The 25,563-nt window shown below is 54.2% G+C and overlaps 8 protein-coding genes across 8 annotated transcripts; 2 read left to right on the top strand and 6 right to left on the bottom strand.

Annotated features, from left to right (window-relative positions):
- Positions 1-913: 913 nt before the first annotated feature.
- UMAG_00986 (small G-protein Ras1) lies at positions 914-1,692 on the top strand (the record flags this gene model as incomplete). Its single annotated transcript, XM_011388670.1, has 2 exons — positions 914-1,125; positions 1,257-1,692. 2 exons carry the CDS (start codon positions 914-916, stop codon positions 1,690-1,692), a joined length of 648 nt encoding a protein of 215 aa, XP_011386972.1.
- A 938-nt stretch (positions 1,693-2,630) lies between these two features.
- On the top strand, positions 2,631-3,929 carry UMAG_00985 (uncharacterized protein; the record flags this gene model as incomplete). The annotated part of the gene is made up of 1 exon (XM_011388669.1): positions 2,631-3,929. The coding sequence occupies one exon, from the start codon at positions 2,631-2,633 to the stop codon at positions 3,927-3,929; it is 1,299 nt and encodes a 432-aa protein (XP_011386971.1).
- A 282-nt stretch (positions 3,930-4,211) lies between these two features.
- UMAG_00984 (uncharacterized protein) lies at positions 4,212-5,405 on the bottom strand (the record flags this gene model as incomplete). The annotated part of the gene is made up of 1 exon (XM_011388668.1): positions 4,212-5,405. One exon carries the CDS (start codon positions 5,403-5,405, stop codon positions 4,212-4,214), a length of 1,194 nt encoding a protein of 397 aa, XP_011386970.1.
- Positions 5,406-5,943: 538 nt separating this feature from the next.
- UMAG_00983 (uncharacterized protein) lies at positions 5,944-12,525 on the bottom strand (the record flags this gene model as incomplete). The annotated part of the gene is made up of 1 exon (XM_011388667.1): positions 5,944-12,525. The coding sequence occupies one exon, from the start codon at positions 12,523-12,525 to the stop codon at positions 5,944-5,946; it is 6,582 nt and encodes a 2,193-aa protein (XP_011386969.1).
- A 998-nt stretch (positions 12,526-13,523) lies between these two features.
- Positions 13,524-13,967, bottom strand: UMAG_00982 (putative E2 ubiquitin-conjugating protein; the record flags this gene model as incomplete). The annotated part of the gene is made up of 1 exon (XM_011388666.1): positions 13,524-13,967. One exon carries the CDS (start codon positions 13,965-13,967, stop codon positions 13,524-13,526), a length of 444 nt encoding a protein of 147 aa, XP_011386968.1.
- Positions 13,968-15,680: 1,713 nt separating this feature from the next.
- UMAG_10789 (uncharacterized protein) lies at positions 15,681-16,060 on the bottom strand (the record flags this gene model as incomplete). Its single annotated transcript, XM_011389058.1, has 2 exons — positions 15,681-15,789; positions 15,894-16,060. 2 exons carry the CDS (start codon positions 16,058-16,060, stop codon positions 15,681-15,683), a joined length of 276 nt encoding a protein of 91 aa, XP_011387360.1.
- A 2,216-nt stretch (positions 16,061-18,276) lies between these two features.
- On the bottom strand, positions 18,277-22,677 carry UMAG_00981 (uncharacterized protein; the record flags this gene model as incomplete). Its single annotated transcript, XM_011388665.1, has 1 exon — positions 18,277-22,677. One exon carries the CDS (start codon positions 22,675-22,677, stop codon positions 18,277-18,279), a length of 4,401 nt encoding a protein of 1,466 aa, XP_011386967.1.
- Positions 22,678-24,464: 1,787 nt separating this feature from the next.
- On the bottom strand, positions 24,465-25,361 carry UMAG_00980 (N-acetylglucosaminyldiphosphodolichol N-acetylglucosaminyltransferase catalytic subunit ALG13; the record flags this gene model as incomplete). The annotated part of the gene is made up of 1 exon (XM_011388664.1): positions 24,465-25,361. The coding sequence occupies one exon, from the start codon at positions 25,359-25,361 to the stop codon at positions 24,465-24,467; it is 897 nt and encodes a 298-aa protein (XP_011386966.1).
- Between the last annotated feature and the right edge of the window lie 202 nt (positions 25,362-25,563).

Genomic DNA, 25,563 nt, shown 5'->3' with positions numbered 1-25,563 from the left:
CCTCAAGCCTTCGCAACAATGGCATACCAACTTACTGGCCTTGAACAATGTGGCATGGCGAAATTGCAGCGCCTATTTCCTCGTCTGTGTCCGAATTGGTGGTGGGCAGCAGATTGCGGTTCCACTCACGAATCACTCACGCTGGTCGACGAACACCCGACGTTTGCAAAAGCAAGCTAAAATTGAATTCAAGTTCGAAATGAGTGGTTGTATTCGACCTGGCCTTTCGTTATAGTCATGACTGGTGTGCCCAATCCGATTTAGACTTTGAAGATGTGCAGACACGCGCCTGTCCAGCGTGCCCCTGAAGCTTGGACAATAACAAGGCGAGAGCCTCTCCCCTCTAACGCCACACACACACACACACCCTTACACTCACAACTCACTCACAACTACACGCACACACGCACGCTCGCTGTCGCCTGTCATTCTAGTTCGGATTGGCTTCCGACATCCACGATTTGGCGTTGGTTCTCACTTTGCTTGTTCGTCGTATCTTGCCATATCTTTCCATTCACCCTTTCATCCTCTCACGGTCTTTTTTTCCGACATCACTGACACGCTCGACCCCGACCAAGCTGCTCTTCTAGTCCATTATCCAAACACACACATCCGTAAAGATAGTCTCTTCCTTACTTCGCATCGGGTTACCTTTTTTTGCGCCGGCAAACCGCTACATCGTTCGAAACGCAACTCGCGCCTCGCAGGTTGTTCAAAACACATCAAACAACTCGCAGACATTGTCTCTTTGGAGCCTCAAAGACATCGGTCCATCTTTCTTCGTGACTTTCGTACCGAAGCCAGCATCAGACTACGAGTGAAACAGCTTTCCTCCCTGGAGCTCGACTTCCAGATACAAAGTAACATCGACCAATTTGCCAACATCCGCATAGGTACGCTTACGTGAATTGCAATGTCCAAAGCACAATTCTTGCGAGAGTACAAGCTTGTCGTCGTCGGCGGTGGTGGCGTCGGCAAGTCGGCGTTGACGATCCAGTTCATCCAGAGCCACTTTGTTGACGAATACGACCCAACTATCGAGGACTCTTACCGCAAGCAATGTGTCATCGACGAAGAGGTCGCTTTGCTCGATGTGTTGGATACAGCTGGTCAGGAGGAATACAGGTAAGTGTAAACTTGTGCCTGCTCACGAAACTGCGCGCCGAAAGCGATGGCTAGGAAAGGATCGTAGCAGCTGACTTTCTCATTTTGGTGGTGTGGATGGATTCTGTTTCAAACTCGGTTTCTCGGCCCAGCGCGATGAGGGAACAATACATGCGAACAGGCGAAGGCTTCTTGCTAGTGTACAGCATCACATCTCGCAACTCTTTCGACGAGATTTCGACGTTCCATCAACAGATCTTGCGCGTCAAGGATAAGGACTCTTTTCCTGTCATTGTTGTCGCAAACAAATGCGATTTGGAGTACGAGAGACAAGTGGGGAGCCACGAGGGTCGCGAATTGGCAAAACACTTTGGCTGCCGTTTCATCGAGACATCAGCCAAGCAGCGTATCAACGTCGACGAGGCGTTCAGCAACTTGGTGCGCGAGATCCGAAGGTATAACAAGGAACAGACAATGGGAAGACCCGGTGCAACTGGCGCCACCACGGGCTCGGCTGGTATGGAGCGTTTCCAGACTGAGGAAGGGTCTCATTCGGCGGGTTGCTGCCAGAAATGTATCGTTCTCTAACAGTGTGCATCCGACCTTGTCCAGCATTAGATTCGTTTTCGACCTTGTCATGGCAGTAGGACAATCGACCACTCGCAACGTGGCTTTGCTTTTCCGTGCTTCTCCTTTGCGTGGCTGGTGACGCCGCCGGTGCGCGATCCAAGATCACTTCCGCGCTATTCGAGAATGCACGTCTTTTTCCTTTCGGTGGTCGTGAACTTGTCTAGCTCGTGCTGTCTCTGCCAGCGCGCCATTCATCGTAATCATGTTTTTGCCTGTCTTTTCCTCTTGTCCTATTAAAACTGACTTGCTTGCTATGGTAGTCAATGATATCCCATTCATTTGTCCCGAGCCAATCTGCGTTGCAGGAGTTGAAGGGCAGCGCCTCGTATGAGATGATGGGAGACACGGCGCGCAGATCTTGGTCGAGTCAACACGACAGTACCGTACCGTTCTCACAGTGTCAGCCTTGACTGTGCACTCTGTGACTGTGACTGTGTGGTGAGTAAAATCATCTTGGTATGCCTCACGTGACCCGTCTTCGAGGCTCGGAAACCGCACCGTGTGGAGAAAGATGAAAATCTAGCCCAAGCCAAGAAAATGCAAGCGACGCGACAGGGAGGAAAACACGTCTGAAGGCTAGTGTTGGACTCTGTTTACAACACACTCACGACTGTTGGTGGGCGGGTGAATCGTGAATTTGGAGAAACAGCTGACAGATGAATCGGCACTAGGGAGCGCACACACACGTCGAAGCGTGACGGCGAGGCGCGCGTAACAAGAGCAGCAGTTGTGAGGAGTGAGGAACACATTCGTGACTATCACACGATTCATCCATCATCCGCAAAGCGTCCGCAAGAGAGTGGTGTCAAAGAACAAGGCAGGCACAATCAGCTTGGCTTGCTACTGACGTTTCATCGACACGCTCAGCATTCAACGTTTGCGAAAATCAACGAATCATGGCACCGTCACGCGCGATCGCAATGTCTTCGTCGTCTGCCTCTTCGCGACAAGCGAATCGCGGACGAGCTACTACGGACCAAGAAGACCAGTCGGAAACGGACGACAGCTATGGACAGATCAAAATCGGTTCGTCTTGCGCCGCACCCAGATCGTCGTCCAACGCGGAACACCGATCGAAGCGCGCACATCACGACGACGTTGCACCGGATGAGCAACCGATTCGAGCGGTGAAAAAGAGCACTTCGCACAAACACAGCAGCTCATCGCGTTTACAAAATAACCAAGCATCTGACGACGACGCACCGCCCGCTCTGGTCCTGTCCGACGAACTGTTCATCGAACGTCGAGCTTACGACGAGTGGGTCGACAAAAAGCTCTCCAAGCTCACTTCGAAGCGCGAACAACTTCTGCAAGACCAGCTTCAACGCATCCGATCCGAACGCGACGAAATTCAATCGCAGTACGACGAGCTTCGACAACTTCGAGCCACAGCGCCCGAACAAGCGCTCGACGAATTCAAGAAGACGGCCGAAGCCAGGTATCGACACGACAAAGATCTGATCAATTCGCTCAAGGCCAAGGTCGACGCTGCGGAGAAGCGCGCCAAGGAAGCCCAAGCTTCCGGGCTAGCAGGAGCAGATCGAAGCATGAGCATACTCAACGCGAGTGTGAGCGAAAGCGTTCAACCCGACGATGCAAGAATACAGGAACTGCAAGAGTTGCATCGCAAACAGATGCTGGAAGCACAAACCAAGATCCAAAGATTGGAGCAAGATGTGCAATCGTACAAACTGCAACTCGAACAAGAGATTGCTCAATCGCAGACGCACACCAAATCTGTGAAAGCGACCAGCGAGACTTCGGCCGCATCGACGTCGCTCGCGGCGATCGAGGATGAAAAGGCGGTGCGAAAGCTGTACGAAGATCTGACCGGCCTCGTCATCACGGGTGTCGAGAAGATCGATCCCTCGGAACCGTTCCGTCGATTCAAAGCGATCTTTGCACAGGAAGACTACTACTCGGTGCTGATGGACTTGGAAGAGTCTCGCTCTTCGCTTGCCACGACAGCAGGAAAGAAGACGACGAGAGACGACATCGTATACGTACCCAAGATCGACGACGATCGCGACAGCGAGCTGTTAAACAGCCAACTGGTACCGCCCGAGTGGTTGGAGGCTTTGAGGTTCGACAGGAATATGCTCTTCAAGTGGTACGAGAAGACCAGAAAGGCCTTGATAACCGATGTGGCCAGATTAAAGCTGCGCGCCAGGGAGGAGCGCGCGCATCGTCGCTAGCATGCGTATCGCGATATGTCTCGCCCACACTGCCACGTACTCTCGGATGTTTTGATTTATGTTCCTGTAGGTTTCCTTGCTGTGTCTGTAATATATTGGCTACTGTGCGCTCAAGTGTTGCTTCTTGTTACGCAGATATATCCGGTTTTGTCCATCTCTCCTGCTTCCGCGCCGTGCACAACGCCGAATCGTCGAGATAGAACCTCCAGCACAACCTCAACACATTCAAAGCGCAACCAGGCGAAGGAGACGATTGGAATTGCATTCTAAGCACTCTAACCACTAGACAGGCGAAGGCCTGGTCTGCGGATCCGTGGTTTTGGTTACCCTGAACACATCACCTACCTTGATGACGCCTTGCTTCTCTCTGGGAACGCTCAGCATTCCGAAGCAAGGCTTACCCTTTTTCGCGGCTTCTTGGTCTACCTGGCGATACTCCTGCAACACTCGGTACGGTAAGAAGTTGTCCCTTACGCCTGTCTCAGGGTCGATGTTGGGGACCATGCATCGTGCGCATTTGGCCAACATGTAGATTCCGGCTCGACCTTTTCGCTCGGCTTGTTTGCCGAACGGAGCGGCGGTGTTGGCGGGGAACAGCTCAGCTGCGGTCCAGCCGTCTTCCTCCCACGCAGAGAGCGGGGTGGATGCATCAGAGGCGTTGTCGATGATGATGTTGGGTCGGAACCGCGTGATGGGGAGCGAAGAGAGTTCTTCCGGTGTCCAATATTCTCTGTTCACCGAGCGTGGTACTTTGAATGATTTTGCATCGTCTTTGTCGCTCAGAGATGGGTAGACGGAAGCGGTAAGTGTACGTTGCACGTCCCTGAGGCTTTCTGCAGAAGCGACCAGACAAGGAAAGAAATCCTGATACCGCAACACAGCGTCCGTCCATTCAACGGCACCGTCCGGATTTGTGGGTCCGGACTGGCGTGGTGAAGGGCCCTTTCGAACCAATCGCACCTGCTTGCCAAAGTAGGCCGAGAGTTTCGAGTCGGCTTCGGCGGATACAGCGTATCCATCAACATAAGCGCCCCAGATCAAGATCCCATCCACTACCTCGTACGTGGCGACTTGCTCTTTACTCGGTTGGAGCGACACTTGAACCGTCGAGGCAGGAACGCCGTTCTCGGACTGCGGGATCTCGATAGAGAGCGTGTTTTTTTCGTGCTGAATCCTAGGATGGATCAACACCATCTTTGGCAATTCGCGTGCCGTGTAGAATTTCTTGGTGTTGGCATCGATGATGAGCCATGTGCGATCGTATTGCAAACCCTGATGGTCGAATGCGGCTTGGTCTACCGAGGTTCCACGACACGACTTGATCGGGTGGATGAGGATCTGTTGAACAACGAGGTCTTTGGTGAGCGAATCGGCATGTGCATTCGACGCAGAGGCATTGCACGATACGAGCGCATCTTGCAGCATGCCGCTCGTCGAGCTCAGAAACGCTCTGCCTGCTTGTGCGATCGCCTCCATGGTTGACGTTGAGAACAGCGCAGAAGATACGCACTTTGCCAGAGTCACAACGCGAATGTCCTGTGTCTCGTGCTGACGGTGCAGAGCAAACTGTCACGAGTCTTCCACTCAGCGTCCAGCTTTGTGGCTGAACCTAGACACCGCCAAAATCACGAATGACAGCCTGAGTCACGGTAGTGCACAAAATCGGAATCACATAACTCACTGACTCACACTCACGACTATCACGAAGCGCGAATCGTGAATATCGCCCTCAACAGCACACACAACTCCGCGCTAATCGTGAATCACGAATGACTCACTCGTGACTCGTGACTGTGGCGCATTCGCTATGCAGCTCCCCATTCCCTTTCACATCACCTGTGTACTTTTTCGCTCGCAACACACATGCATGGCACACACATGGTCACACTCAAAGATCTTCAAGGCGACTGCTGTTGATGCAACCCGACCGACTATTGTAAACACAAAACATACATGATACATCTTATTAGAATACTGCTACAACCATCTTTGTTTATAGAACAAGGGGCTTCCCTTACTCAGCGTTTCGGTTGTGGGGTGGCTGTTCGGGACCACGAGGTCGATGAGGATAAGGCCAGTATCGCGAAGCAGCTTCTTCTCCCGTGCCCGCTGCTGGTCGTGATCCAGGCCCAACGCTGCTGCGACTAGGTGCAGGAAACGTTCCTAAAAGAGGCGGCAACGATCGTCCAGCAGCACCCAACGAAGGCAGATAGGGTGCACCACCCACTTTGGAACCGCTTGTTGACGAGAGAGATGGCAATGATGGCCGAGGAAGACTCTGCGATGGGAAGCTCGAGTAAGCACTGTTGGATGATCGATAGGCACTGCCAGCTGAGAAGCCACCAGCACTCGAAGGCGGCGCATGTCCGCCAGCTGAAGCAGCTGGTGCCGGCCCTGGAGACTGAGAGTATCGCTGCCAGCGTTGCTCGTAAGCGGGCCCATCTGGTGTCGACGATGGCAGAGGCGCGGTAAGCGGGCCATTTGCGGATCTTCCTCTCGAAGAGACCGCGCTTGGCGCTGCTGCAGTGCCGACATATAAGCTCGAGACGCCTGGAGTCGAGTATCGGCTGTAGCCATGACTTGCTCCAAACTGCGCGTTCGTCGGCGAAATCTGCTCGCCAGTGCTAGCATGGCGCAGTTCACCTGAGACCGCGGGAGGCATGCTCTGAGATTCGTGTTCTCGCGATCTGCCCGGCGGACCGTACATGCCGTACCGTTCACGCTCGCGTTCGAGTTCTATATCTTCGCTCGATCCAAGATGGCTAGGCATGGGTGGCACCGACCTCGCCATGTGGCCAGACGCGGCGATGCCGCTTGGCGGCATCGAGTAGCGCGACGCTGGCATGCCACGATCGGCTGGATGCGAAGGGGGCGCCATCGCTGCGTAGCCTGTCGTGGGTGAGACCCGACGATGCGCCTCGTAAGGCGAATCGTACATCCAGGATCGTGAATCGACTCCTTCCTCCCGAGCGTCTCGGCTCTCAGCGACAGGTCGGTGTGACTCCAGACGGCCATAGGCTCGGGCTCGATCGTCAAAATCATCTCGCGAGCTTCGAGTTTCGGAATTGACCGAGCGCATGCCATCAATGCGGTCTGCAGTGAGTGGTCTGCGCTCCTCCAGATCTTGGGTTTGCCTTGCGTACAGCGAGGGCGGCACAGACCCGTCTCGGCCGAAGGCCGTTGACGGCAAGTCTCCGCGTTCTGCCTGCCAGGCATGCAGAGACAAACGTCGTGCGCCACGATCGATTGTCGCCTCGTTCGTATCGTTGAGAAGCGAGTTGATCTGCAATCCGCGTCGGTGAATCGCTGATTCTGGTGACGCTTCCCGCACTTTAACATCGATCGTGTCAGCTTGACCAGCCAAGATGCCAGGGGGCGGCGGAAGATGAGTGATTCGTGCGACATCGTGGCCAGGAACAGGCCCGGATGAGGTCGAAGCAGGAAGAGCAGAGGCGGAGCTGTTTGCAAAGCGTTGACGCACGAAGGCTAGCGCGACTTTCTCACGCTCTTCCAGAGGTGCATCAGCGTGGTAGCGAGCCAAAGCTGCGGCTTCAGCAAAGTCGGTTTCGTCCTCGTTTCGAGCAAAGTAGTTGCGCGCCTGAGCAGTCGACTTTTGCGCCAAAGTGGATGACACGACTTCCCATCTAGGCCCATGTACCACCAGCGCACGCAAGAACTCATATCGCTCCGCGACCGACCAGTATGACGACGTCGGCTGTTTTCCTCGACCCTTGCTTCCAGTGATCTCGCTGCTCTCGTCGCCCAGAGCTGCTGTCTTGCCGCGCCGCTTCTTGCCAGCTTTTCGACCTTCGGCATCCGCTTCACTCGACAATGGCTGAGCCGTCGTACCGGGAGCTGTGTTGTTCACAGCGCTATCACCAGCCGACCCTGCGCCACCAAAGAGACCTGCTAATGCGCCCAAAGCCTCAGCCGCGGCCAGGTCACTGTCCTCTACTCTCGGCTTGACCTCTGCAGGGGCTACGTCGCCGTCAGCGGCTCCAGCTAGCGCTGACTCGTCAGTCGCCTCCAACTTGTTGCCTGCTAGGACTGCACTGGGGGCCGAGGACGCTCCAGGCTTTGCCTCATCGAGAGTCGCGCTGTCCTTCTTAGCGGGCCGCGATTTGCGAGACTTGTCCCCCCCACTCGCGTTGTCAGACTTGGCACGCTTCGATTTCGGTCCCGGCTTGCGTTTGTCTGATGTCTTCGGATCGCTGCCTTTTGGTTCTACCTCGCTCTGATCAGCGGTGCGTTTGCGACCAGCAACGGCATCTTCTGCACTGGCGCTGCCGTCAACTGCTGTCGAGACCACGCGGTTGCGACCACCACCTCTACGACCATTAGCAGACATAGGCACATCAGCTGTTGTTCCAGAAGGATCCAACGCCTCGACAGGAGAGCGAAGGCCTGACCCGTCTTCGACGTCGTCCACCTCCTCGCCCTTTGCCGATTTCAGATCAGCCATAAGGGCGCTGCCTTTAGCTTTCTTGGGCTTGACGCGAGCCTTGCGCTTCCGTTCCCTGTTCCTGGCAGCTGCCAAGGCCTTGAAGTCGTTGCCGGGCACCTTCTTGTTGAGGTAGTAGTAGCGCACGCACTGTGCCGGCGTCTTGTGCGGTAGAGCCTGCGCAATCTTGCCGAACTGCTTGGGCCATAAAGCATAGCGTCGGGCAAAGATGGCCTTTTCTTCGTCAGACCAGACATCAGGGTCGAATTCGTCGAGGTAAAACGCAAGCGGATCTGCGACAAACCCATTGACATCATCGTACCGAAGCTTCATCAGCTGGTCTGAGTCCGGGTCGATATACATGTCGGGAGCAGTAGCTGTGGTGCGAGCAGCACGCATGTTGGGGTCTTGCATATCTGCGTTCTCGAGGCTGGCAAGAATCTCGAGGAACTCCGCCTCAGATCGGACAGCATCACCGAAGCCGGCAAATCCTCCACTCTGAGCGCTGCGACGATTGGCTCGACCAGTGATGAGTGATGCGCTGAGCAAACCACCGCCTGGTGAGGGGTCCTCGACACCGAAGGCACCAGGTGTTCCTGTTGGCGTGTTCGCTGGGGGTCGACGCAGCATTTCACGTCGCTCGGCAGCTCGGTCGAGACGCGAGCAGTGTACTTTCCACTCTTCGTTGATGCTTCGATAGCGTTTCTTGAGAGCCTCGACTTTTTCATTGAGACGCTTCTTGCGGTCCAGTAACAGTGAAAACAGCTGGGTTTTGGTCCGCTCAGCCTGGTCGTCATCTTCTTGCAGCCACAGCGGCTTGTTCGAGCTGACGTGCTGCGGAATACCATGGATTTTTGTTTTGAGCACGTCCATCGTCGTCTTCTGCGACAACAATTGGTTTTCCCGCAAGATGCTCTTCCAGTCGTCCTTGTGAGCGATGTCAATTGCAAAGTGCTGGCGCACTGCAGCGTGTATGGCTTGGTCGATCTGTTCTTGTGTAGTAGGTGTCATGAGAGGCTGTTCGATGTCTTTTGCAGCTTCGTCGATCTGAGCGATGCGCAACGAGGGCTCGGGTTGGTCCGCTTCAGGCATCTCTACTTCTTCGATCCTGGCGGACTCTTGCTCCACAAGACTCTGTACTTTCTTATCTTCGCCATAATCGACATGAGGCAGGGTGATTTTTTGCGTCTCGTTCTCTGTATCGATCGTAGCGGTGACGAATTGCCCAGAAACTTGGATTTGCGAAGTTGATGGCGAGACAGTGTCTGCAGCGCCTGCTTGAGCTTCTGTTGTCTTGACTTCCACGGAATCAGCTACATTGGGAGCTGCTTGGCCAACATCGGGTGCTGCAGCCGACTCTTCCGGCTGTATCTCGACCTTTAGCTCCTGAGCGATGACTGTATCGACCGGGTCAGACCCGACGGCAGCTTCGGTCATCGATACATCACTAATTGGAACGGCCTGGTCTTCCTCCGACTTGACGCTGGGTTCCGTGGGTTGAAAAGCGAGCTCCTTCGCCATGCCCGTGCCTGCTGCTGTCGCACCGCCGCTGCCGCTGGCTCCCGTGTCGATGAACTTCGTTTGCGCGGTAGGAGTATCAGTCGAGGCTGACAAAACCTGTTCAATATCTGCTTGGACTACAAGTGCCTGATCTTGCTCCTGAAGGGCACCTTCCATGGGGACATCTGTGACATCCAATTCCACCTCCGTTTGCTGATTGCCTGTTGTTTGCTGATTGCCTGTTGTTCCCGTTGCTTCGCTGTCCGCCGTCGGAGGCTGGACAGCCTCGAGTGGCCCAGCATCCACTGTAACGCTTGCGTTCAATTCATCTCGGATCTCTGGCTTAGCAACTACCTCTGCCTGAGGCGATGCGGGCGGCTCTTGCTTTTCTGCATCCGCATCGGTTTGCTCCTGTTGCAAGGCATCTGGCGTATCGATACTGTCGCTAACTCCATGGACTAGTGTAGGATGGGGAGGTAAGACGGACGCATCAGCTTTCGATGTTGCGCCATTGGAAGACCCAGTGACTGGAGCCTGAGTCGTGAGAGTAACATTGACAACTGAATCGATGTTTGCTGATGTGACTGGTTCGTCGGTCGCTGTCATCCCTTCCTCTTTGACAGGAACTTCCGAGGCTTCTTTGAATTCGGTTATAGCAATGAGGTCAGACCCCTCGTCCTGAGCTGCATTTGAGGCTGTTGCTCCAACATCAGTTTCCGTGGACTCGTCAACTAGACCAGAGGTCACGGACTGCGCAACACGTGTGGTTGGCGTAACCTCAGCTCCTGAAGCTGTTGTTGTTGCTGGTGCTGCTGGTGCTGCTGCTTGACTGTCACTAGCGCCTGATGCTGAGGCCGACACTGTCGACGAGGGCTCTGTATCTGCTTGCTCCTGCGTGGCAGTCGAAATGCTAAGTGACAGCGCATCGACGAGGTTAGGCTGTGCTGGCACATCTATTTCCGAGGACGATGTAGAAGTTGAAATCTGTGCGGTCTTCGCTGTCTCCTGTGCTGAGTGCGAAGCAGATTGCGAGTGAGCCGGATCGAGGATCGACTCAGACTTCTCACTGACTGGTTGCTCGGCTGGCTCGACGCTGGAGTCTTTGTGTTCTTGTGTGGTTGCCACAGGTCCTTTCTCTTCCGACTGAGCGTATTGGTCGCTACCCGGCTTTTCCTTGCCGTTTAGCCTAGACACATCATGGGGCAAGGCATCGGCCGCGAGTGTCGTCGCATATGATGGCAAAGGCGCTTCGACTGTTTCCGTATTCTTGCGTTCGACGAATTCCGATGGTGCTGAATGAGCTACATCTGCACCCATGTCGCCTCGTGATTCAGATGCCTTTGTCGCTTGCCCTGCGTCCTGTACGAGCTTTGTGGCCGGTGAAGCACTTGCAGAGGTCGTGGAGGGCGCGCTGTTCCGAGAAATGCTAGACTTTGAGACTTCGACTTTATTGGTATCAGTGGCTGGACGATAATCTGGAGAGTTAGTCGTCTGATAGGACACCTCCCTGCTTCTCGCCTCGCTTTTTTCAGAAACAAAGTCAGATCCGCTCGGTTTGGTGCCTGCTTCACTCGATCCAGCAGGCGGAGGTGTGTAGTTGGAACGAGACCCGGTCAGTCGCTGCGATGTATCGGAGCGAGCATCATCAGACGCTGATTGACGAGCAATGCCTGCCTCCAAAGGTTTTCCCCATTGCCGCATACCACCGCTGCCCCAGCTCGAACTGGAGGCTCGTATGCGCGGGTCGCGCTCGGTTGATCGTTGGGAATCTCTATCCCTGGACCTATCTGTGTCAAATTCACGGTCCCTGACCATGCTTGGCGAGGGAGATGCAGCACGCCGAGCAGCAAACTCGCGATTGTCGAAACCATACTTGGTAGCCGTGGATGCCGGGTAGGACGAGTGTCGATATCCGTCCCTCTCACGCTCGCGCTCCAGTGTCGACCAGTCTCTGTCTCGGTCGCCATCGCGGAACGATTCCCAATCTCTGTCTCGCTCGCGGTTTGCGCCAGGTCGGTAGTTATCGGGAGCTCGAGAAGTAGCTGCGGTTGGAGAGGCATACCAGCCTCGTCTGCTGTCTGCTCGGGATCCTGGTCCACTGAAACCGTTTCTGGAGCCGGATGCGTAGGACTCTGACCGATGAGATTCACGCGCGTAGGGAAAGGCTGAAGCGGCACCATAAGAGCTTCCTGTTTCAGCAGAATAGCCAAATCTCGGGCGCTGTGGCGTGTAGGATGAAGATGGCGCAGGCGAAGTTTCGTGGTATCGGTCTCGATCGTGTTCTCGATCCGATATTGCATGCCTCGGGGATACATAACCAGCGTTGGAGATGTTGGATGGCGCACAGGTTCCCTTATTCTTGAACGAAGTATCAGCGAGCGGCGTGAGACGGTCAGCAAGTGATATGGGACGGCGATCGATGTTGGAACGAGACCGGCTCACCTGGTGGTTGGCGCCTTCATCTTCTTCGATCTGACCCTCTTCGTCCACCTTGAGCATTCCTTCTTCTTCCTCGTCGTCGTCTCCAGTAGCCATGCTGGTGTTTTTTGATATCGACTTATTTGTTTGGTGACCTGGGGTTGGACGAGTCTGGATGGTCGGCAGTTTCGAGCTGGCCAAAGCACCGGGCACCTGGTTCAAGTCTTTCTCCTCCATTGCGAGCCGACAAAGCTGATATGTAGGGTGAAGTGTCGCTATTGTATCATCCCAAGGAGGAAAGCAGGACAGGATCTAAATCCGCAGACAATCGAACTGGGTTCGCTATGTGTTGTGGCTGAGCTGATGCGAGGCTGATGTTGGTCGGCCTATGCAGGTCTCGTTGGCTTAAGCCAGCAATACAGCCTCTGAGGTAAGCCGTGGCATGAGTCAGGTTGAGATGGATGGGACGAGGAAGAGACGGAGGGATGGATGGATGGATGGATGGATGGATGGATGAATGGATGGATGGATGGATGGATGGATGTAGAGGCAGAGGCAGAGGCAGAGGCAGAGGCAGCCAGTAGACCACGACAAGATCAAGAAAGCGGCCCAGTTGAGTTGGACGCAAAATCTCGAAATTGGACGCGGCCAATGCAAAACTTCGGACCCGAGCCTGTTCACTGCGCTTTCGTGTTTCTCTCCTGTAAAAGGCCGATACTTGTGTACCAGCTCCCAACATGCAACGGCTCAGTCAAGCAGCTCTAAATCTATGTTCCAGAGATTGCAAGCAGAAGGGAGTGTGAGCTCAAACGGGTAGTGCAGCTGAAGGAGAAACGCCCATAGGACATGCAGGTAGGCTGTGCTACCGATGAAAATGCTCCTGCCAGTGCCTGGAAATCGGCAATGCGGCAAGCAGTTACTTGTTGGACGAGGACCTCAAAGGTTACCACAAAAGACACTCAAGCAAACAATCGAGAATCGAGAATTGAGAATCTCGGCAGACAACATACGCTTGCAAACAAAACAGCGGTATGATGTATATCGACGAGCAGTCGTCATCATTGATCGAGACTTCAGAAACCAGAGCACGCACAACCTGACATTCTCGCTATGGATCAGAGTGTTGCATGAATGGATTGCGAATGCATGCTGCAGGTGCAGACATTCCTAGGAAGAAAGTCGTAAATGCAATTCGGAAGGAAGTGTCGCTAGGGTTGGCTTGAATTGGGGCGACTTTACATGGCGTACTTTCTGGTCCATTCACGGGCAGTACTCTCGTAACGCTGACGGTCCGTCTTGTACAAGTTGGCGATCTCGGGAACAAGCGGATCATCAGGATTTGGGTCAGTGAGCATCGAACAGATCGAGAGCAACACCTTGGAGATGGTCAGCGCTGGACTCCACTGGTCTCTGAGAATGTCGAGACAGATGCTGCCGTTGCTGTTGATGTTCGGATGGTAGATCTTGGTGGAAAAAGAAACCTTGGGAGGCTTGAAGGGGTAGTCAGTGGGGAAAGTGATTGAGAGGAAAAAGACACCGCCGGCGTAAGGAGAGTCGCCGGGTCCCATGATCGTTGCTTGCCATTGGAACATGTTGTCACCGGTGGGGCCAGCGCTGCAGGACGAAGGAGGATCGCGACCGAGGTCGACGAGCTCCTTGTTGATTCTCTTCGTAGCCATTTTCTGTACGAGGCAATAGCAAGGTCGGGTGCAAGACAGGAGATGAATCGAATGAAATATAGTCGACAGTGTGTGACACGGAACAGCAGATGATGCAGCGATCGAGATGGAGATGGAGATGGGGAGAAAACGGGGCAAAGGAGAAAGGATCAGTCAGTATGCTGTCAAATAAGTGTATGGGAAATGCAGCCGGAGAAAGATGGCAGAGCGCTGCACACCACTTTGGAAGGTGGACAGTTTCCAGCGTCTGGGGCTCCGCTTAGACCGTTGGTAACGAGACAATAGAGCCTGCAGCTACGATCTCTTGATCTGCAAACAGTATCGCTCCTAGCTCTAGCGCAGTACTGTGAAGGCATACGCCTGCCTATCGCCGAACCAAGAGAGCACTTCTGGGGCAGCATCGGAGCTGTTTGGCCAGCCGGGTATGGCTGGTGACATTTGAATGTGTCACATCAATCGAGGTTGGAAAAACACCAATGCCAAGGGCCAGGTTCGAGCTTTGTCTGCTCGAAGGTGCAGCTGCTGCGATGCTGAGGATGTTGATGATGTTTATGCCGTGGCTGAAATGTGACTTACTGCAAAAGGATTTGCCTATTCGTCGGCAGACGTGATGTAATGATGCTCGAGTAGGGTGAACTTGTTTAGGTCAAGATCCGTAGGAAGGAAACTGATGAGATGATACGACGAAAGATGTCAAAGACAAGTGGGAGTCGTGGTTGAATGCTTAGTGTTGGTGGAGATAAGCTGAGCAGCAAGGCTAAGCGGTGAAATGGAGACGGCCAGACGACGTCGACGCCCAACGAACCAGAGCAGCGCAGAACAAAAGACACACACACACTCACCACTCACTCCCGATTCACTCACACTTGCTTTCCACACACCCTCTCTCTCTTCCCGAGACAAGATGGGCGCAATGGTGAGTATTTCTTTGACTGGCTGGTGAGCCACAAACTTGCTTATTTTTCTCGTGTCTGTTGTTCTTGGTCCAGCAAGCGTTGAGGCGGCTGTGCCAACTCACGACTCACCAAACGGCTCAGCTCTTGCGTCGTTTCACGACTTTTGAACCCCTTTGGAAATCACCTCTCAGCAGTCACATCATCGTATCATTTGATTTCAATTTTTCTGGGCACACGAATCAAAAATTACGAATCACAATCACGAATAGTGAATCGCTTGTCGCATGTCGAAGAAGCAGCAATGTTAAGTTTGTGTCATTTCATCTAAGAAGACCAAGGAACAAAAGGCTATACTTGCCTCCTGTCGGCCGATTCAAGCTTCTAGACTCGACAGCAGGCGGCTGTGAACAGCATTGCCCTCATGCTTCTTCCTCGGACTGTGGCTACATGTGAGTATGTAAGTGCTACAAAGGTCCGTTGTACAGCGCAACTTGGAAGCAATAGACCCTTCGAATGTCTATGACCAGTGGTAAGCGTCGTCTTCAGGCGTCTTGTACCGACTATAGCAAACAACCTTGACGCTCCGGTGGATGTCATGGCTTGATGCTGTGGACGTCCGGACGTCGGACAGGAATGTGTTGTATATGATCATGATTACTTGGGAGGCATAAAAGAATACAGATACAAATACATAGGGGTAACCTTGATGAGAGCGAAGGTTGCAACTACAAATGCGACAAGAACTTGGGACGAAAGATGGACACGAGAAGCATGCTGCAAGGTAAGATAAGGATGCGGACGTTTGCTGGCTACTTGATTAGCAGCCCGCGAGTTCCTTGGCGTCCTTTGCGCGAGCAGCAAGATTTGACCAGTCGGGCTCCTTGGCCGCCGGTACTGGTGCAGAGGCGTCAAGAACGACTTGGAGTCTAGACGAATGAAACCGAGAAAGTACACACGTAGGCGAGAGGTTAGCCTCAAGATGCTTGTATAGAAGGTTCCAACGGCATCGCGCAGGGAGCAGATGACTTACCTGTTCTTCGACCAGAGACGACCGTCGAGGTTGCGCAAGGTGGTAGTGGCCTGGAGAGGCGAAGTAGCTGAGGTCTTGAGACCAGCCGAGGTTGCGGTGGAGGTGACAGCGACGAGGCCGGGCTGACGACCGAGAGCAGCGGAGAGACGGACGGCAGAAGCAATCATGATCGGCAATGAATATCTAGTTGAAGATGATGTGGTTATGTGACAGGGATGCTGATCAGGGGGTAACTTTGCGAAAGGGTCCGGTTTGGACTGTCAGTGAATGGAAAAGGGTTCAGTATATATGCTTGATCGTCCGGCTTGGGGCATCGGTAGGGGAAAGCAGCTTGCAGCATACCGACAGAGTAACTCACGAATCGTGAAGACCTGGACACGAGACACGACCCGCTGAGATGCATAAGCACAGAGCGTTGGCAGACTTACAGCATTTGGAGGAAGATGCAACCCTACTTCATCTGGTGGAGAGGCGTGATTGTGACGCACTACAGTACTTTTGTCCCACTTTCATCTGGGAAGTTGCTCTTGGCTGATTCAAATTCACAGCTCGTTGGGGACGGGGCCGGCAGAATCAACCACTCGAGCAATCTAGGATTAGGCGAGCAGATGTTCCTTGATCGTTGAGAAGCACGTCTGATTACTCGTGACTGCAGCCGTGTGGTGTCATGTAGTGCAGTCGCTGCTCTCGATTCTGTGATTGCGCGAGAGCCGAGCTTTCTACGATGACGGCACTGAGCAGAGTTGCCCTTTCACGTACAAACCCTCTGCCCAATAGTGCGATTTTCAGCCAGCTTGCAAGTTTCTTTCATTCACCATTCACGACCGTGATTTTGCGTTGGCTTATTTGAAATCAAAGTGGATGCCGATGTAATCGTGAATCGTTAATCGTGAATCATAACGAATCACGAATGTAATATGCTGATCCAGTGCCCACGGGCCTTGCCGGCGCGTTGTGACGCCGGAGCTTGCTAGCGCGGTTGTGCTGGATGAGTGTCTCCACCAAGTTAGCAGCACACGATCGAATTGAGCGCGTCTGAAGCGTGATCCATTCATTTTTGCGCGCGATGCCCATCACGGCCTCCGCATCACACACGACAGGTGCCATGACGGAGAAAGTCCTAACGTCCTAATTGATTCACGATTGTGAGGTAGGCACTGCACGCATCCACGCCCCTTGTAGGCCTGCATGGGATTGGCAAAGTCTTACTCGTTCTGAACAAGAACGCACCGAAACCTCTACAGACACCACTTGAAACCTACATCAGGCTGCGGCAACATCGTGTCATGTAGCTGCATGGATACAGCCCTGGCTGCAAGGGTGTACAGAGAGAAGGAAGATGAGGAACACTGAGCAGTACATGCCTGTTTGCGGTCGACGATTTTAACCCATTCGGCTGGACCGCCGCAATTTTCTAAGCAGTGTGCTGCACGCTGCGAGAAAGCAAGACTCGTTTCAACCGACCTCTGCCAAACTAGGCTAGCTCAAAAGCGGAGGGGAGGTCACTAAGCTGTGCCGAGATTGATGGAGGGATGTCAAGAAAGGCGGCGAGCCGCCGCACACCATCAATAGCTTAGCTATCCTAGCGATCGTTGATTGCGACCTCGTACCATTCAGCCAAGCGAGCTAGGGGAAGCGGGGTAATGAGCATCTCTGCTCAAGCATCAATATCTACGCACCATACGCGAGACCACAAAAGCTAACTTAACTTATGGCCTCTTGAAGTTGTTAGTCTCGCATATCGCATAGAGCACTGCAGCAAGACACACCATAGCAATTGAAAGAGCCAGTGAGCGGTGAGACTACGTAACCACGTCTTTCGAGCGCAAGACATTCCACTTACCCCGCTTTGCAGAGCTGTTCTGATCCAGCTCTTTGCCCTACCTCGTGTGACAGCATAAGCGTTTCCATGATTCTCTCCAACCGGTGATTCGTTATCATCCCAGCGTCTGAGTTCCAATTCGTTCGTATTCGTGATTGATATAGATTATGCCCAGTCCAACACTGTAAAAAATATCCCCGCATTCTATGAATCGGAGATTTTCTTTTGTTCCCCACGGCTGTCTTCGCATCAGCTTGGCCTCTTCTTTTCGGCTCACACATGATCGAGAAGAGTAAGGATTTGACCCAGCACAGACAAACTGAAAGATCAATGACGAGAATCCAGCATCAACATTCATGATTGGCATTGCAAATAATAGGGAAATCTCGTAAGACACGATATATATCGTTACATTTTTCGTTCGACAAGATCAACGCAGGGAGGCTTGGAGCATGGTAGGGGAGGGAGCGCCGAGAACAAAGCAAGGTCCTGAACTATGTTACAGTGTGGGTGAGGTGATGGGTGAGAAAAGGCGGTACGATTCGGCCAAGCGATGTATGATTAGAAGCGAAGGAACTTGCCCAATCCAAAAGATCGGTTCGACGTATCAGCCTCGTCATTCGTATCGGTCGCAGAAGCCTCGGCCCCTTGGACGGCCTCTGCATCGATGTGCGACTGTTGTTGCAGAGCCGCGTCCAGATCTGCCAAATTGTATGATGCTCGCCTGTTACCGACGGAGGGTGAACCGGCGTGTGAACGTGGCGGGGCAGGCTCACCCGGGATTCCACGCATGCTTCTCGGCCCGGCAGGACGCTGCTCTTGCGCTCGAAGGAGAGCAGCTTGTGCTTCGGCTGCAGAAGAGGCACTTGCAACTCGAGGCGATGGTCGCCAGCTTGCAGAGGCGGGCACGCCGGACAATGGTGCACCGCTGCCAGTGGAAGGTAGCTGTGAATGTTCGGGCTGAACGTTGCTCACATCGACATTGCTGACAGAGCCGAGCGAAGGTGTCGAGAGCGAAGGCGCCAGTGCGGTTGGTGCGGGAGCAGATGTGCCTGGCTGCAGAGAGCGGATACGTGTGCGTTGAGGAAGCACTCTGCCCAAATCGTCGGGGGTTGCGTATAGTTCCTGCCTTGCAGCTGTTCGTGACACGGCTGCACCCAGTGAGTCGCTAGGATAGTGCCCACCACTTGGTGGAGGCACCGCTGGTCTTTCTTGAACCACTTCAGCGTCTCCGAAAGGATCTTCGTGCAAGCTGTCGAGATGACTAGGCCCGTCAACGCTCGAGCTTCGAGGTCGTTTGCGTTGCTCCAGCGAGCTGCTCCCTCCGGTAGCTCGACTACTGGTGAATTCACCTTCCGACGTCGCTGGCTCGGCCATATCGGTGACAATGCTGGAAGTTACTCTGCCGCGTCCTCTGAGTGCATAGGAGGTCGGATCCGCAGTGTGGGTTGCTTCATCAACAACTTGCATACCACGTGTACTTGTGGTGTTGCCTCGACTGAGAAAGTCGCTTGGGCTGTAGCTGGCAGCACCAGTGGAAGCGCCGCTGCCCAGGCTGGCACCGGTCCTCCTGCTTCCGCCACTGCGGCTGCTGGAATGATATCCGGATCTCGTAGAGGCGCTGCCTGTACTACGTGAGCTTAGCTGTGCCCTCGCACTGAGGCTGTCGAGTCCGGAACTGCCGCTTGTCGTATGTCTTCCGCTCACCAACGAGTTCGAGTGACTGGTGGCGTATCCTCCTCGGGAATGCGTGCTCGAGTGCTGGCTGGAGAGGCTTGGATATGAACGCTGTCGTGATGATGTCGCCGCTCCGGCAACCATGGCGCCAACACCCATTACAGCGGCGTTTCTAGCTTGCTCGCCGCTGCTTCCCGAAGCTTCTTTGCTCGACGAATGAGCTGCAGGCAGGCTTCCGCTGGTACCATGTCCGAAAGCGGACGCTTCATACACGCTTGCTCGTTGACTCCTAACCTCGGGTGCCAAATCTGCTACCTCGCTGGCCTCGAATCGCGAAGCATGCCTCGAAGAATGCATCAGCCTGCTCGATTCTTCCGAAGCGCGAAGAGCTTGAGTGTCGTGGCTGATGCGGCCTTCAACATCGTAATCCAAATCACCAGTAGAGTCTCTGTAGGCAGAAGAAGTCTGTTGGACTCTTTGGGATGGCGAAGAGGTTCCAGGGATCCATGCGTATTGACCCATGGTCAGACGACGCCAGCCAGCGGCCATCCCACTCAAGATTCCGGCACTTGCAGCACCAGCTTCTGCAAGCTCGGCACCGGAAGCGCCTTCGATCTCGTCATTCTGCTGCCTGGCAGCAGCGTCGTTTTGGTGGACTTGGCTAGTTTCGGCTTGTCTGTACTCTGCCGAGGTTCGTTGAAAATTTCTGGGCGAGTCTGGCGGGGTGACAAATCGACCTGTACCTTGCGACATTTGGGCTTCGCTGGGTCGTCTTTGCGAAGCAGCGCCAGCGGGCGGATCGTGCACCTGATACATGGGTAGGCTCTCTCCACCTTGAATCTGTTGCTGTTCATAAATTGGGAGTGGCGACACGATACGCGCCGAACCAGACGATGCAGCACCCAGAGATCCAGAATGCGCACTGACGGCATGAATCGACGATGTGGTAGGCTGTGTTGAAGTGGTCTTCTCACCTGTGCTCTGACTGGCTGGCATGTCGTTTTCGCTCTTCTCTCCGAATTCGCTGACGCTCGGAATGGTGGCAAGCCGCTTACTTCCAAATACCGAGGTTCCTGGGCCGAGCGTCCCTGCTTCAACGGGCAATGCTGGTGTTGTGGTAATGTCTGACGGCGGTTCAACGTCAATATCAGGCGACGGCTGGTAGTCAGGACCCAAAAGGTTGCTTCCAGCCGAGATGAATCGGCTGTACCGCTCTGGATCGGTCGCGCGCAGGTGTCTCAACTCGTCTTGCGACATACCGGAGGCGTGTGACGCTCGTACGTCGGAGCTTAGCGCCTGGTCGCGAAGAGAAAAAGTGCTGGTCCCGCTTCCCCTGTGTCCAGCAGCCAAAGTTGCCAGTCCACCAAGAGCGGCGCCCTTGCTGAGACCCAAAAGTGCTGGGTTCAGCCCCCCCAGTCCAGACGTTGCGCTGTCTGTAGTGTCTGTCGAGAAGCGCCGGTTCTGACAGTCAGAACCGGGAGGAGAGGATGCGAACGGAGAGCCTGAAGATGGAGCAATGTTGCCCAGCGTCGTCGAGGCTAGCGACTGTGGTGAGTTGCGTGGAGCTCGAGGAGGCGGCGGTAGGCTTGTCCCACTGCCGCTGCCACTGCCACCACTTGTCGTAAAGCCACCCGTGCTGTTGCTGCTGCTCATTGTCGCAGCTCCACCAACTCTTGGGGTGTGAGAGCTTCCAGTGCCACCAGTTGCGTGACTACTCGAGCCAGAACCAGAAAAGGCGCCAGAAGAAGGCGGACGCGACATGCCAACTGTAGCAGTACCCGATGGAAGCGCTCCAGGACCTGGCTGGAAAGGTGCCCTCAATGGACTATCTTGGCCGGCACCTTGGCCATCATTTCCATGTCGACCCGCAAAGTAGGCAGCAGCGCCGGACGCCCCTAGCAACGCTGCAGCAGGGCCAACAACTCTGGGCGACGCTTCGCGCATCTCTGTACCGGATCCATATTCGCTGCCTGAAGAGTCATGGAGCGGCATCAATCCACGCCGTTCTGCCATGCTTCCATCACCAAGATCGTCGTCGCTCAGAGGATGTTCTTCCTCATGATCGACGCCAGCCTTGTCTTTGGCTTTTCTGTTGCGACCGAACGCAGCACCGAAGAATGCAGCGCCAGCTGCGGCAACACTGGCGAGACCGGCGACCTTGGCGTCACGCGAGGAGGAAGATGGGGCCACGTTAGCGGTCGAATAAGTTGGACTAGCAGCATTGACGCTGTTAGCGGAGCCTCGTGATCTCCGAGAGGCCATGCTCGCACGACGATCCGTACCGAGTCTGCGACCCCCGACAACAAAGAAGCCAGAGTTGGAACCACCGCTTGTGAGATGATCCTCCTCCCACTCATCGCTGCCCAAGCTACCTCGACTGGCAGCAGCAGCACCGGCAGCAACAGCCGTGCCCAGCCCCGCTGCACCAGTACCTGCTGCGAGTGCAGCGTAGTTGCCACGAGAACCATCGCTGACTTGCGAGCGCGATACGCGTCGCGTAGCTGCAGCAAGAACAGCCTGCTTTTGCCCTTGCTTTCGACGCCGACGCAAGCAGCATAGTAGCAGTAAGAGGAGGAGGAGCAGAGCGAAGATTGCGCCAACCACAATGCCAGCTATTTGACCGCCGGACAATCCATGGCTAGAACGGTTGTGAGGAGTAGGCAATCCGGTTGCAGTTGCTGATGGCACACTGGCAGAAGTGGCGGATGATTCCGTGGACGATGTCGTTTGTGATGCGGTCTGGTCAGCGGTGCTGCTGCTTGACGACGCTGTAGAGGCTGACGGTGTTGTGGATCCCGACGGTGCTGTTGATGTTGAGGGCGCTGATGTTGCGGAAGGTCCTGTCGCTGTCGACGTTGTCGAGGGAGCAGGTTCGAGTGTCACAGAACTCGCTTGTGAGCTAGCAGATGTTCCGGTAGACTGAGAAGCTGTGGGCGTCACTGTGGGGGCGCTGCTTGTGCTTGCACCTTGTGTGCTTGTGGGATTTGATTGCGAGGACAAGATTTGCCCGGGCGTTGTATAGAGGGTTCCCAGATCCGGAGCCGGGAAAGGACCGGTGTAGAGCAACGGAACATTGACAATCGAATAGTCTATCGATGTTGTTGCACCCTGGATGGTACTGAAAGTCTGATACGGCGCGAATCCTCCTTGTGGGTCGTATACAAGTTGAGTGAGTACTGACGTATACTGAAAAACACTGGTGGCAGCAGGAGAATAGGAGAGGTAAGAAGGCAGGGCCTGGGCGGTTGGACCCGGCCCTGGAGCCTGTTGGGGAAGAGTTGCCATGCGAATAGTGATTCAAGTTTCAGAGCTGTTGGTGGCTGCTGGTTATAGGCTGAGCTTTCGAGACCAGCTCGTGTTTTGAGGGACCGGGCACAGCCCGGGCCGATAGTTGATTTGGGTGGCAGCGCAGCTCTGTCCAACTGCATGTAGAAGAATGCGTCATCACAGGTTAATTGTGTTGGTCATGTGTGAAGCAATCATAGATGTGATCGTGTGGTTCGTTTCACGTAGATGCGTCGGGGTCGTAGAGAAGAAACATTCGGTGGAAGGTCAAGATGATGATGTGAATAAAGTCAGATGTCATTCTTGCCAGCAAGATATCAAGCTACGATGTACCATGACCTGAAAGCAGGCATAGGAACGCAGATTTCGGAAAGCGTCGTTCGAGCTAGAACAGAGTAAGCTCACAGATGGAACGAAAGTGAAACACAGCGTGACGAACAAAAGAAGCTGGAAGGCACGGATCTCCCCTGCAATGCATGTGATAAGCTGTGGAAAGCAAATACTTACGATCAAGATCTGGAAAGTGTAGCCATGCGGCCCAGCCCAATGGACAGGGCTGAAAATATGCCTTGAATCTTGGGCTAGCGTGGCGGAGGGCAAGATCCGGTTCACGCCCCGAACGTGACGGCGGTTACAACCGCGCAAGGCGCAAGCTGGGCTGAAGGACTATGGAGAACAAACAAAAGGCAGGAGAGGGACGATGAGCCATACGTCTCAAAACCAATGCAGAGGGTTGAGGAGGCTCATCGAGTGGGGGACTGGACGAAAAGGGATGATGATGGAGGAGGTAAGGATAGAAGTTAGACAATGTAGGTGTAGAATAGGATGACCAGGGGTGAGGGCACCGAGTCAGTGGAGCAAAGAGAGAAAGAGAGTCGAGGATTGGACGTGCAGCGGCATGTAACGTCTACACGGAGCTAGCAACGGGCTCTCAGCGCATGGCCACTGCTTCGACGCCTCGCTCTGAGTGGGCTGTATCAGTTTTGATGCAGCGAACTACTCGGCTTTGTTGGCTCCAGCAGGCAGGTCTCATTCCATCACAGCCCTCAGCAGATGCCGATTCATAAAAGCCGATCCCTGCTTGATCACACAAATGTCCCAATAAAGGCCAGCAGGTGCCTAAGTGGAAGCTGTCAAAGAGGCAAAACGTCGAAAACAACATGGTAACAGAGTTGGGTAGTGAAACTTGACAGGCACGCCCAGCATGGTGATGTCTCAGGGCTGAGATTAAACTCTGGCTCCAAGCTTCTTGAAGTTGGACAAACAACGTAAGCCCCTCTTGGACGATTGAACGATTGGACGATTGGGACAGGGGGTGCGAGTTGGTACAATTGCTCTCGATCAGGCAAGACTGGAAGTATACACAGGCAGCACGTAGAGTTTGTATCAACAAGTGGGGCTGCACGACACTCCTATCTTGCATACACAGCACCGCATCATTCACGATTCACGATTCGAGAGCCTTTCGTGTTTTCAGGGGCGCAATTTGACGTTCGTGAGTTTTATAAGATTATAATAAATAACTAGTTATAATCACGAATCATGAATTATCGTGAATGACTCACGACTCGTGGATTTCGGTTGGTGCGTGTGCTGTGCCTTTCAACTTTGAAACCAACACCCGTGACTCTGTTGACTCGGGCACCGTAGTCCGTAAGTCTCGCGGCTTGGCTTGCGAGCAGTCGTGATTTGACGCGTCTCCAAGATACACACTGCCCTCAGTACGGCGACAAGCGCTGCATCGAGCCCCTGTTTCCTGCGAACATCATCGTTTGTCTGCAAGCGAACTAGCAGTCCACTGTTTCATCTACAATCGTCGCGAATCGGGAAGCATCGAATTCGGGGAATGCATCACAAGTGGTGTCGCACGCTCGAACAACGTCGTTGGGCAGGGTCGCCTCTGACCCCGCGATGAGAAAATTGTCTTTGCCTAACGCTTCTGCCAGTTCGACCTGGTGATTGTCCATCAGCGATGTGTTGGGCACCACCACCAATCCTGGCGGTCTGGGTCGCATCCTTAACGTATCGAGGATAGTGCCTGATCCAGCGTGACTGATAACAAGGTCAGCGGATTGGATGTACGATTTGAGGTCTGGAGCGAATGCGAAAAGCTGCAGCTCGATGCCGCGCTCTGTTTCAGCTTGCAGTGTGGCGCCTTGGAGGGCCGAGTCTGTTACCTTGCTGCCCAAGCCCTGCATGGCTTTTGCCTCGTTGAGCATGCTTTGAAAGATGCTCGTGCCTGCACTTCTGGCATCTTGGACCATATCCGGATGAGAGCGGTTGGTGTCTTGCGGCGTAGTTCGAAGGCGCAATCCAGAGATCGTACCGGTCTTGCCAGGATCCAGGCCGGCAATATTGGGACTGTTTTGATAGACTCGTCGACCATTGACGATGCGTATGCCTGGTTCCGGCACGATGCCGCTTCCTTCGTCCACGGTCGCCAGTGCAGAAGATGTCAAAATGTCGGCAATCGGCGAGTTTCCATACTGCACAATCACTTGAGCTTGAGCAGCCCTTCTGGATGGCGATTGAGGCACGAGCTCAGCAATAGCGTCCAGAAAGGCGTGCGAGAGAACGGCACGGATGAGCGAGTCGAAGCGGGTCGTACCAACTGTAACAAAGATGCACAGGCGGTCTCCGCGAGTCGCGATAGTGTGTCGAGGTATGTCGTCGACAGCTGCCATGCTGGTGACCGTTCTCTTGATCAAGTCATGTCCGTGCTGAGATTGCGAGATATAGACGATCGTGGACTCGGTTGTACCGTGGTGCTTGGAACCACGAAAAAGACAAAGCTCAAAATCCGCAATCTTGAGTCACAAGTCACGAGTCGAGCCTCCACATAAGAGGAACGCGGATCACGGAATCAAGACAGGGTCCAGCCAAGGT

This window comes from Mycosarcoma maydis, chromosome 2 (assembly GCF_000328475.2).
Source record: "Mycosarcoma maydis chromosome 2, whole genome shotgun sequence".
NCBI classification, from domain to species: Eukaryota; Fungi; Basidiomycota; class Ustilaginomycetes; order Ustilaginales; genus Mycosarcoma; species Mycosarcoma maydis.
This window is presented reverse-complemented; position numbering and strand designations above follow the sequence as displayed.